This window comes from Haliotis rufescens, unplaced genomic scaffold (assembly GCF_023055435.1).
Source record: "Haliotis rufescens isolate VD_foot unplaced genomic scaffold, xgHalRufe1.0.p SCAF_15, whole genome shotgun sequence".
Taxonomy (NCBI): domain Eukaryota; kingdom Metazoa; phylum Mollusca; class Gastropoda; order Lepetellida; family Haliotidae; genus Haliotis; species Haliotis rufescens.
The window spans coordinates 25,937,422-25,950,741 of record NW_025963835.1 but is presented as its reverse complement, the minus strand read 5'-3'; the positions used below and the strand labels follow the sequence as shown (position 1 = coordinate 25,950,741).

The 13,320-nt window shown below is 39.4% G+C and overlaps 1 protein-coding gene across 4 annotated transcripts in view; it reads right to left on the bottom strand.

The window, feature by feature from the left end:
- Window positions 1-221: 221 nt before the first annotated feature.
- The window catches only part of LOC124151016 (calcium-transporting ATPase sarcoplasmic/endoplasmic reticulum type-like), a 62,155-nt gene continuing 49,056 nt past the window's right edge, over window positions 222-13,320 (bottom strand). Inside the window, exons 24-27 of one of the 4 annotated variants that reach the window (XM_046523248.2) lie at window positions 11,190-11,323; window positions 8,014-8,131; window positions 6,757-6,874; window positions 222-1,515 (exon numbers count right to left, since the gene is read on the bottom strand). In XM_046523248.2, the coding sequence (XP_046379204.1) occupies window positions 1,454-1,515; window positions 6,757-6,874; window positions 8,014-8,131; window positions 11,190-11,323 (432 nt within the window). In that variant the 3' untranslated portion in view covers window positions 222-1,453. Of the gene's footprint in view, window positions 2,045-4,200; window positions 6,875-8,013; window positions 8,132-11,189; window positions 11,324-11,830; window positions 11,965-13,320 lie in introns of those variants that run through there. The other 3 variants (XM_046523249.2, XM_046523250.2, XM_046523247.2) reach the window with 3 other exon arrangements.

Genomic DNA, 13,320 nt, shown 5'->3' with positions numbered 1-13,320 from the left:
GATCTGTTGTCTTGGCCAGGATGAATACATCGTCAGACAGAATGCCCTGTGTGTGTTGGTTCCTTAAAATCAGCCGAAAATGTAATCAGATTCAAAAGTGCATTTACCCCTAAATGGGCTACCCCTATCAGTAGCTTTGTTAGATTAACTCTTATCAAGCTAGTAAAGACCTTTAAAAGTCGCCTACCAAACCATATGCACATATAAAACATTCAAACTTGTAGAAAACCGATACTTTAATCTATAGGAAATGTACAAATCAGGATTATATCTACATAAAATAAAATCTGTTCCTCTGTGTGGGGCCAGGGCGGGCACTACAGGGTAGATAGCATGGCAGATTTCACCAAAGGGTTCCCAACGTCCGTCTGTCTCACTCCACCACCTGGTATCACAACAGTTAGGATTTGGAGTTGCCTCCCTTGAGCATCTAGCGGCCATCTTGGATAATATTGGAGCTCCCCCAGTGAGAATTGTTGCATAAGTGTGACGTTTTGGTGTCCCCCTGGCCCCAAACAGCAGAATCACGTTCCATCTGAGGTAACATTTCATGGGAATATGATACAAGTCAACCCAAGTATATATTCGTTGCCTTAGCCCAGATAAATTAATGATCTAAATGTGTCCCTATATAAATTCCAAATTGATCAATCCAAGATTTGTGATTATATTAATTTGGTGTCTGTACAACGTACCGCGAAGTATGGAACTATTTTGCAAAGAGGGAGGATAACTCTTTGGCAATGTGGTAAACAGTCATGATGTAATGATCTCAATAACAGCCAATATGAACAAAAGCTTCCCTAACCTCTAAACATTAAATCTTCACCACACAAAATAGTAACAAAGTTGCATGAATAAAGGTTCAGAAACTTCCCGTGGCACAGAATGATCCAAGGTCAAGGAGTCTCCAAGGTCACCTGTCCAATAAACATGGCAGTCGTGAGTCAGATCGCAGATGAATGAGACTTGACAGAATTATATAAATCTCTTCTATTTTACACACACTCAAGCCAGGCATCCATGATCATAGGAGAATAGGATAATAATAATTATAATAGTTACAAGTCAGTCCTGTCGTTGCATCATCGCTCATCACATCCGATACAGTGAGAAGGTGTCCCGATTATTCACATAATATCTTCAATACTTGGATGAAGAGTTCACTCGTAGGCACACACTTTACTACTTAACACGAAATCAGAAACATACAAGCTTAGGAGTTCAGGATCTCCTAAACTGTAGGCTAGAAGTATCAACAGAGGGCGCCAACAGCCAAGGTCAAGGCCACAAACTAATTGCACGCTGGGAAAAATGAACATAAACAGCAAAGGAAGAGTACGTATTCCCGACATCCTCCATCACATGATAGCTCTGTACCACCACAGTGAGACCCGGCAACCCGCACTGTTTCTCCATTCGTCCATCGCTGCCGCCATCTGGCTGCACCGCTCTAGCGGTAATCGTAGGGGACGTAAGGCTTGCGTGGAGCTGCCTCAAAGACACCCGGCATAACTGGAAAAGCGGAGGCTGAATTAAGAGCTCCGCCACAAGACTGAACTTGGCTCCAATTCTTCCACATACCCACCTGGAGATGTCCATGTTTCGCAAGCAATACTCACGCATATAAGATAAAAATACCTTCAAGATAAAATTTGAAATGTAGAAGTTCGTAAAATCAAATAGTAAAATCCACAAGAGAACACACATACCATGTTCATGCATAACTACACTTTTGTAACTACGCACTTATACGCGCACTGATACGCGTTCTTTAACTATGAGCTTGCGTCAGTCTGCCGCCAGGCCGAGATTGAAGATGATATGGGTTTCAATCCAACCTGGCGGATTAAATGCACACTTTGCTAAATCATTTGCGGCGCACACAAAGTCAATGCATTCCAGCGCGATCTGCCAAGAGACGGCAGGCTAGAGTGCAAGTACGAGGTTGCTGGTCTCGTGTGGAGTGGACAACACGACCTGTCATGATGGTCTCGAGAGTATCACATCTTGGCGTCAGCCAATCAGAAAAAGCCAGGAAGATCTGAAAGAGGACAAAGAATGACCCATCAGGAAATGACCTTGACCTTTGATTTACACTAAGCGACATGTCAGCAGTGATCAGCAAAAGCATGACACCCTAACTGGCAATGGAGGCCAAAAATATTGCTTATTTTAACATAACACAATCCTGTCATTAACACCAAAGTTCAAATTAGCAAGAGTTATAAAAATTATGTTGAAAGCGTAACTTTGAAGATGTTAACCGTTCTAGGTTTAATTTGATTAAATGCAATACTGCGTAAGGCTATGTATGTATAATAGAGTATTAGTGTGCACCCAGTCCCGAGGGTTAGATGAACTTGTCGTTCACGTAACGTACCTGCTGTTGATGTATCATCCTCGCATCATTCTTGAAAGTGTAAAATACTTAACTACGACACTTCCATATTTAAACCTTATTTGTCTTGAGTGGTATTTTAGAGTGAATCTAAGTTGAAGGACTTGACGCCATGGTCAGCAATATCACAGCATAACCATGGCGACTGGTGTAGCGTGACCCGGTCCGAAGCAGGCCTTGGACAACCAGCCGTGCAAACACAGATCCTCCATGGGTACGAATGTCACACAACTGATCTCCACACTTTCGTGAAAAAGTAATGGCATACTGAACCAAAAAAGTAGAGCATCATGAATATTTTTGGGGACATTTTTTTTTAATACCGAATGCACAATTTCATAAAAATATCAACCAAAATATTCATGATCCAACTTTTTCCGTTCAGTATAGTTCAAACCAATACCATAAAAAAAAAAAATTTAAAAAAGAAAACAAAAAAACTTGTAAATTCCCCCCCCCGAAGTTCTATCAAAGATTGGTGGGGGAACATAGGAAAGATGAGGAGAGCGAAATTGTGACCTGTCCTTAAATATGCCAGTATTCTATATACCGTAAAAATACATTAATTTAAAGATACGTAGGGTGTTCCAAATTTTTGTTTGAATAATATGAGAATGGGGCAAAATGTATCATCAAATTTTTCAATTTTTATTAATTTTAGATTTTCGTCCTTGATATTCAGTCTTCAATTACATAAAAGGACTTAGTCACATCCTGAAAAGCCCGGCAGAGGTAACAGAATTAGCAGGGAAAGACGACTTGAACATGCAGTCTAAATAATCAAAGTAGTAATTAACAGTCAACAAAAAGAAATATATAACATTAAGAATAGAAAGAACAGTTGAAACATTTTCAGAATAAAACTGAGGTCACACAAATATATCAAATATAACAAATATATATACTCTTCCAAACTAGATGACTGGTTTTCAGTACCGAAGGGTTCTATAATCACACAACCATGCAAGATGCCAAACCAATGCCAAATCCACCCCAAAATTAGACAAAGTATCGACAGAAACTGACATGCACTTAGTCTACCGCTTAAAACTTCTAGAAAACAACTTCAAAGTTAATCAACTTCAAAGTTAATGGGCAAAACTAATCATAACCATGATAGACTTATCAAGACAAAGTGTAAAATATAAACTGACATGTCAGATCTGTTTAAAAAAAAAAATGATTGTAAGTATTCAATAAAAATTAAGAAAATGTCTGGAAAATGTGATTTAATAACTAACCTGTGATTTGTGTCTAGATTGTGTTATATTATATTTTGACATGGAAGCAGTCGTAGGAAGCAGTAGCTACAGGTGCAGATGTGCGAATGGAACGGCCAAGTCTTTAGTTGCAAGAGGACAAGGACTTCAGCGGCAGCCGCCGTCTTGGATTGGGCAGCCTGTACGTGGCCGCAGACAGAGCAGTCATGTGGGTTAGTCCATACGTGTTATTGTCTATCATGTGACTTGCATTCACATATCAGGGTTACTTCACAAACGGGTAGGTCAAACGGGTGATTTATTTTGGAATCACTTCCCAAGGCAAATTGCGATCAGCCCAACACAAAAGAAACAACTGCTGGAAGATGGCCGACAAGTGAGAGAGAACCCAAGCAGAGACACAGCAGAAATCGGCACATCTTCCGCAGTTTGTTTCCAATGTTTCGAATCTGATGTCACAACTCAAGAAAAAACACAAAATCAAGCGACCAAAATCAAACGGTTTTTGTGCCACTTAAACTTTTCGTGAAAGTTAAAAAATTTCTCACAACGAGAAAGAGCAAACTCGAACACGTCATGCAGTATCCAGTCAAAAGAATGTCTTTATTTCTGTACAACATGTTATGACAAGGTGGTGTCTTTCCTCATGCAAGAAAGACGGCACGTGAGCGCAATCTAAGGTTTCTACTCAAACAAAGTCACTAGACAGCTGGTTCGAGACTACAAGCGTTGGCTGCGGAGGCAGGTAAACATCCGGCGGCCAGGGCCCCTTAACCTTCAAGTATGGTATCCTAGGTCCTAGCTTGCTATTTACAGTCATAGGCCCGCGTTAAAGCTCGTCTGACAATATATTAAATACTCTGTATGATAGGGTAAATGAGTATTTACAAAATTCATGATTATTTGCATCCAGTGAAATTTGCATTCAATGCCAGGGGATATTGAGTAACCATGGTAACGGAAATAAATAGACGGAAATGCTGGTAATATGGACTGGGTTAGAGAGTAGGACAAGCAGAAACTAGGTCAACTTGAGGTCATTCTTTACTTGCACACATGAGAAATTATTGTCCATGTTGACATTAGAAAAATCTGGTTAATAAATAAACATACAACTTGTACACTCAATGGATAACTGGATCGCATTGTTTGGACAATCATTTCTCACCAAGTGATCTTTGGAAATTTCGACCTGTGTCAGATAATGACTCACCTTATATACTTGTTATCTATTTGTGCCCCAAATGAGTGACAAAATAAAAAGTATTGCATAGCAAGTTTGGTTTTGTAACAGATCTCATCACGTTAAGTGTGCAGTGTCTACTATTATGACTATTGCTGTTGGCACCATCTCCTGACAAGGACCTAAACATCACTGTGTACCACTTAAAACTGTTCAAATACTTCCTGATAAATCCATTTTATGGTAGCAGTAAAAACACACCTACACAGCAAAAATAGTTTAATTCTAAATACTTATCAATTACTAATTACCACTGTTAGTCTGCCATAACTGAAGGAGGCCAAAGTTTGGAAAGATATTTGAAAGAAAAGGATGAAATCCCCGTACCAGTGTTATACATGATGTGTCATAACCATGGTAACCATCTAGACAACATTACATTCATCCCTGCCACAGCCTTCAAGTCTCAATGATGATAAATCAAGCAGTTGAATAACATGAACATTGCCAAGTCTAGAATTCCCTAAAATATATCCAACATCTAACAATGACGAGTATGAAAAGCCTTTTTGTGAAATGATCAAAATGGATAATAAATACTTCAGAAATATTTTTGAAAATGGAACATGGCTGATGAAAACTTACAAAATTGATCATTAATTTTTGGTGTTATTTCTTATAAATGATTGTTGATTTTCTTTTGAAAATATTCTAAAATGATTCAATGGGTGGAAACTTGTCGGATATATCATCATCAGAGCTCCTAAATTGAAGAAGTGGTCAGAGATTTGCTGCCCCAACCAAGTTGTATAATGGGTAGACATGAAATGTGGACACTTCGGAAATACAGAAATAAAGATCTTTACATTTAACGATCACAGATGTATATTTGTTGAATGAGAATGTTTATGAACATATTGCAAACAGATGAGACTTATGACAATGACGAACAAAACAGACCATTCTCACGTTCACTAAGAAACACACCAATCTCTACACATCTTGGTTAGAGCAAATAAACGCTTTAAAAAATCACAATCTCTACCCAGAATTCATTTGTACAAATTGGTCATAACAAGTACCAAGAAGTTAACAGTACACTGTACAGTCTTTCTCAAAGAATAATTTACATACAAGAGTAAAATCAACTAAAAAACGCCATTCCTTCCACACCACGCAGACTTAGGCATGGCTATGCGTGATGCCTCACGATGTCACTGTGTGCGGCGAGGGAGCACGGCAGCCATTCAGATCATTATACTATATTCCTACCACACTCCAACAAAAACACAGCTCTACAGTCGGGGCATGCAATGATACGACCCTGTGAAACCATTTTACCCGATTTCTCATCGTCTTTCATTAATGATTTATATTTTGCATATGGAATGTACGTGATGTTTCCAGACGATGCTCAAATATGCTTTCTAATTGAGTCAAAGCATATGAAGGTTTCAATTTCAAATATATATCTGTGAATGGTATTTTTATTATTAACTGTATCGAGACATGCCCCTAATGTACAACTCCTTGAAACACAGTTACCATCAACTAGACAAAGATGAAATGTTTAAAACACAGTATTGTAATAAAATGGGATTACGTCAAATGACGAAGTAAATTTTTGAAAATATACCCCGCCAGTTATTCCCCTTGTTGTTATGGTAACTGCATTTGGGTCTCAACCAATCAAACAGCAGGGAGAGAACACAGTGTTACAGAGTTGTTCGAGCTTGGAACAAGGGTGGGTAGGAAGCAAACCCCAGGTAAACAATAGCATTCAGGGTGGGCGGGCGAATCACACTACGCCCCACCTCACGACGGGCACATCTCACACCACGCCCCTCGGTAGATCTGCTAACACAGTCATCATAATGGACAGATGATTACGAGTCCAATATAAATAGCCCACATTAGAATTGGCGCATACAGGTCAAATAGGAAGTTTTTACCATCAGCGAATTTTCTGGCGACGAACTTGAGTGTTTCATCCAGTAGGATGACGGGTATAGATATCTTCATAACTGCAACCCACTCCTCAACGTTAAGTGGTGTGATCTGGAAAATCACCTGTGGAGGAAAGAGTGAGTGAGTGAGTGAGTTTTGTTTCAAACTACCAGCATATCATGGTGGGTCAGTTGTTTGTTTGTTGTTTAAAGCCGCACTCAGCAATATTCCAGCTATATGACGGCGGTCTGTAAAATAATCGAGTCTGGCCCAGACAATCCAGTGATTGACATCATGAGCATCGATCCACACAATTGGGATCGATGACATGTATAAACCAAGTCAGCGAGCCTGACCACCCGATCCCGTTAGTCGCCTCTTACGACAAGCATAGTCCCCTTTTACGGCAAGTATGGGTTGCTGAAGACTTATTCTACCCCGGAATCTTCACGGGTTGGTGGGTCAGTTGAATGCACTCAGCAATATTCCAGCTGTATGAATATTGTCTGTAAATATTTGAGCCTGGAGAAGACAATCCAGTGATTGACATCAAGAGCATCGACATATAAATTTGGGATATGATGACATGCATCAACCAAGTCAGCGAGCTCGCTTCATACAAAATCTTGACCAGACAAACCAGCCTAATAGGTTAAGAATGAGTGAGTGCATGTTGTTTAGTGCTGCATTGAGCAATATTCCAGCCATATGACTGCAGCATGAACTATATAACAATGCCCACACCAGGCACACCAGTGGTCAATCGTATGACCACCATTAGCTTACAATGATACAATCAGCCAGCCAATCTCAGCCTCCCATTCTGATACACTTAACAACCATTGCCAAACACTTTGTACCAATGCAGGGAATCTAACCAGGGTCTTCAGCGTGACAAACAAACGCATTAACCACTAGCATGTCAAAGAGTAAGTATGGTTTAATGGTGCTTTTAGCAATATTCCAGCAATATCATGGCAGGGAACACCAGAAATGGGCTTCACACATTGTACCCATGTGGGAAATCGAACCAGGGGCCTTCTGCTTGAAGAGCGATGCTTTAACCACAAGGCTACCCCACCGCCCCATTGCCAAACGACTTACTTCTTGGTTATCTGTTGCCAACGAAAAAGGCAAGAGATAACTAACATGTCAAAGGGAGATAACTAACATGTCAAAGGGAGGTAACTAACATGTCAAAGGGAGATAACTAGCATGTCAAAGGGAGATAATTAACATGTCAAAGGGAGGTAACTGCTTACCGACATGAAGTCGACATAGAGGATGAAGAAGTGCAAGAACATGGAGAGTCCGATGGCGAACATGAGCCACTTGTTGGACCATGGAGGCATGACCACGAGGGACTGGTTCTCACTCAAGCTGAAAAATCATGGGCGGGTTAGACATGGAAGCACCACCGGCAGTCACAATCTCGTACACAAACCTTGCACCAGCGTACATGTTTTACCACTCTGTATTAGCTGTAAAAAGTACCTAAAACATCTGATTTTGTTCGTTGTATAATGTCGCTCTTGTCAATACTTCAGCTATATGATGGTCTGTAAATAATCGAGACTGGACCAGGCAATCCAGTGACTTACGTCATGACATCGATCTACACAAATGGGATACGATCACGTGCATCAACCAAGTTAGCAAGCCTGAGCACCTGATCCCGTTATTCGCCTCTTACGGCAAGCATGGGTTGCTGAAGACCAATTCTAACCCGGATCTTCACGGGTCACAATTGTCAAGATATTTTTAGTCAAAGGTGTGGTCCTTAACAATGTGGAGAAGTAGAAACTGCAGCTGTGACGGGTACAGGGTTGAATAAGAGATTGTAAACTGTGCAAAAAAAGACAAATATGAACTAATATAACTAGCATAAAGCTTAACATTAAATTTAATTTATTGATGCATACATTAAAATCTGGAACTATGGAATTATGTTTATAAAAAAATAAATAAATTTGCTACAAAGAAGGTAAACCAAGAAAAATGTCTTAGTACATCTGCTGTGATCTGTGTGTGACTAGACAATTCCTGCCTGGATTCCCATGAATAAACCTAGCAAATCTCAAAAGGAAGACAATCAGATTCAATTTTTTTTTATAAAAATATAATTTATTAAAAATATAATTTATAAAAAATATAATTTATAAAAAGATAATTTATAAAAATAATGAATAAAAATAATCAATAAAAATAATTTATAAAAATAATAATCAGCCATCGATTACTGTGTCTAACAGAACCTGAACATCTTGCTGCGTCAGCATTCTTGCAGCGAGAACATTACACCATTACTACCAAAGAGAGGGTGTCCTAAGTTGGATAACTTGTTTCTAATCCTTTTCCATTTGTGTATGAAATATTACAAACTAAACATTATGACTGGCAAGGCAGGGTACAAACAAAAAAGATTTCAAAATTGTGTGTGATTATGAAAAAGGGTACCAAGGAAACCCCTACATCAATTTACATTTTAATAAATAAGATTCAAAGGTATATTTCCAAATATAACTCTATTGACATTTCCTGAAGTTGTAATGGGAAAATATCATAGGTTTTGGATATTTCTTAACTGAATAATAAAGCTGAATGATTAGTTAATTGGGAATCCAGGTAATCGCAGGTAATCGCAGGTAAACAACCTTGAACTTCACATCTGAAGTAATCACAAGTGATGTTATGCAAACAGGCTATTCTATGTGGAGCTAAATGTTAATAATAGTCACACAAGTATATATTGTCATGTACACAAACTGTTACACAAATAAGATTTCGCAAAGCAAAATGCAATCATGAATGTCACTCAATAGCGCTGCATAAAGTCCATGGACGATAGCAAGACATTACTAGAGTGTTAATTGAAAAAAGCTTAAAAGTTTATTATAAGTAAAATAAGTTAATTTCGACATTTTTTCAGCAAGTACTAACTACAAGCTTTGAGTTTTGATTCAATGGTTTGAAAACCAATTAAGAACAGTACATCAAGAAAATAGTCCCAAACATCTTCCAAAATGTATCTACAAGCAAAATAGTCTTTTCCAAATGCAAAGTCAATGAGGCATTTTGGAACGGTTTACTACAAGTGTTCCTAAACATTAGTTCTACAATAAATCTAAAAGCTAAAAGCAATATCTAAAAACATAAATATCAAAACAGGTCATTTCCCACTGAAGTCAAAACATTTTGGGGGTCATAAATTTGGTAAAAATGCAAAGAAATGAACTTCAAATTAAATTTAGAAATAAAAGAATATGTTCAGTAGTTAAATGACTGTTTTGAACTATGAAGCTAGTCGCTGCTGGATGCGTGCGTGTAAGCATCAAGTTACACTGAAACAAAGAATGCACTGCAAACATACATGTCCGAGTCTACATCAGTTTCTACAAAAAAACACCACACACCCTTCATGGTATCACTAATTAGTCTACACAGCAAATACATTGTCAGTAATCATACATATGAGAATCTAACATTTAATCATTGCAAGGTTAAATCACTTCAATACATGAATCTCTAACAAAGCCGTTCTCACCCGGTTTCTCCATTCAAATCATTATCTCTGTCAATTCATTTATGTAATGCATTACAAATCAAAACTGATAATAGATTATTCAATACCATTTACAAAAGCATGCTTTTTGAAAAATTCAGTGAAATTGTTTGAAAGCAGAGAGAATGAATGTGAATAATTATTAGTCAGGGTTCGAAACTAAGACAAAAAATTTGTGCTGAAGTTGAACTCAAAACTGATAAATAGTCTACAGTTATATTTATTTCAGCTCTGATTCCATAGTATATTCATTAAAATAGTTCTTAGTTTCGCTCCCTGTGCTTTTATCATGAAGGCATATCATTATCCGTACATCAACACTCTGCAACCAAACTCAGGATGATGTTGCCATGACGATGACGACGGCGGCAATGGTGGGTCAAGGCAAGAGGCTGAGTTGGGCAAGCCACAATGCATGCAGGAAGTTTCCAACACACAACAACCTTGTACCACAAAGGGGGGGCTGTCTGGACCAAAACATTTCCAAGAGATCACAACGTGTGATCATGGCGTTCAGACAGAGAACGGTTTCCTACAAATTACGTCCCTTGTTTACAAAATCAGAATCGCTTGTTAGAAGTTTGAGTCTGGTAGCTGGAAATTTGGTTGAATCTAAAGTCCAGTAGCTCCCCCCTGGCGTACAGTTAGGTTCCATTAATGATATCCATGCAGATTGGAAGCCAAGTCGGAACGTCACTTAACCACAGTCATGATCAACCATCCTCTACGTTGTGACCTCTTCAGATGTGATTGACATTCTACAACCTCCCCCATTGTGAACAAAAAGGTTGTCACACGTGACGAGCAAGGCAAACTTCCTGCGCTACACCGATACCGATCCGAGGACCGGCGAGCTGGCCTCTGTCAGCCCCTTACCTGTTGAGAGCGTTCAGCATCTCAATCACCACCAGCGTTGAGAGGGCCATCGTCATCGGCTTAGGGTGACCGAACACCTCGCAGTCAATACCGGCAAACATCTCATCCTGAGCCAAGCACTGAGCTTGGTGGGTCTGCAGAGTGAGAAGTGATTAGCAAAGGAAAAGCGAAATGTTTAGTCAGAACCGAGTGAGTCAGCTGTTGTGGGAGCACCACCAGGAACAACCTAGGTTGGATAGACAGATGAGTTAGGCATGCGGGCAAGCGGCGACGCAGATGGCTCGAGGCCAGTCTGAGTTTTCTCCTGCATGAGAAGGTAGCGTGCGGGCAGGCGAGGCAAGCGAGCGTTGAGCAGTTTGTAGTAGGTTTTACAGATGGCATTCGCCATCATCCCACCACCAGGAGTGTGAGTAATGAAATACGAGATGCCAGTAGATGCAACAATTGCATAATCAGCAAAAGATTATTTTTTTATTAAAACATGAAAAAAAAAATATGAATAAAATTATAATAAAAAAACCCCTCCCTTTATCCCAGAAAAATTATCACTTTAATTTTGTACTGCTTACTGGCAACTTGTCAAATGTAATGAGGTGATAAGGTTTTCCTAACTGCTGATTATTAATTGACAAGGACTTTACCTGTTCAATGCATTAAGCATCTCAATTGTGACTAATACTGATAGAGCCATAGTCATTGGATGAGGATCGTTAAATACATTGCAGTCTACGCCCGGGAACATCCTGGGCTCGGCGGGGCACTGCATGTGATGTGTCTGCAATACGCAGGTGAAGGCGTCATCATGGAGTCAGGAAGTACAACACAGCTTATCGATCACACATGTTAATGTAGGCAGTTATTGGGGAACAGATTGGATATACATTTACAGCCAAACAAATTCATTACAAAAGAATTGAAAATTATAAATACTAGGTGCAACTATTGATAATTGCCTAAAAAACTTGAGCTTAGTAAGTTTCTATTATTAGTTAGAGGGAATTTTTCTGGTTAAAAGGCTGAACTGAAAAGCAACGTGTCAATAATGCATGGAGAAAAACAAGATATTATACATTCCCGGAATGTATTACCAGTAAAATGTCACAAATATTCAAAGTGGGTGAGTGACTTTGGTTTCATGCCGCTCTTAGCAATATTCCAGCAATACTACGGCAGGGGACACCAGAAATGGGTTTCACACATTGTACCCATGTGGGGAATCAAACCCGTGTTGTCGGCGTGACAAGCGGACGCTTTAACCACAAAGCTAGCCAACCACCCCATACCAATCTTTTGAACCCAATTGCTTATTGCACTCGGAATTACAATGATTATCATGACCAGCTACATTGCAGTCACCTCAACCTTGTGGTCGATAGCATGAGCAACGATCCAGTATCAGGTACGGTGCCACAAAATCAGCCAGGTCAATCATTGTGAAAGCCCAGAGTTCAATGTTAAATTATCTCCAATGACAACCATGGAGTACTGGTTTCTATATTACCCTCATCTCCAACACAGGAATACAACTTTCAAACGGATTCTGAATCAATAATTTAAAACAACAAATTATTCCTGAAGCAAAACTTCAAAGGTAATTCTCAAGGTTTGTTGGAGACAATGCACCTCTTTTAATGCACCTCTGAAACAAATTGCAGTAAAAAGTGCATGTCAGCAGTGAGGTCAGAGGTGAGATGTTCAAGATTATTGCACTCATATAGTGACATCCATGCATGTGAGAATGTGGCTCTTGTAATTTTCCAGGACCAATGCTGGTTTAACAGTGCTAGCCCATTGAGATACAATGCTGTAGTTTATCATCGATACTCCACTGACTCCGTGCCGACCAGTCCTTGTTTTAGCCCCTTAATGGTGAATGCCAGGCAGGGTAACAAGAAGTACCATCTTTTAACGTCTTTTGGTAAGACGCAGACGGGGGATTGAACCATCAACCTCTCGTTCTCAGGGTAGACTCTACCACTAGACCACGGAGGTGGTCCTGTCATGTGGGATCTGTTTGTTGTTTAACGCCACACTCAGCAATATTCCAGCTATATGATGGCGGTCAGAAATGGACCAGAAAATCCAGTGAAAGCCTGACATGACAAACGTCAAAGGCATTTACAACTTTATG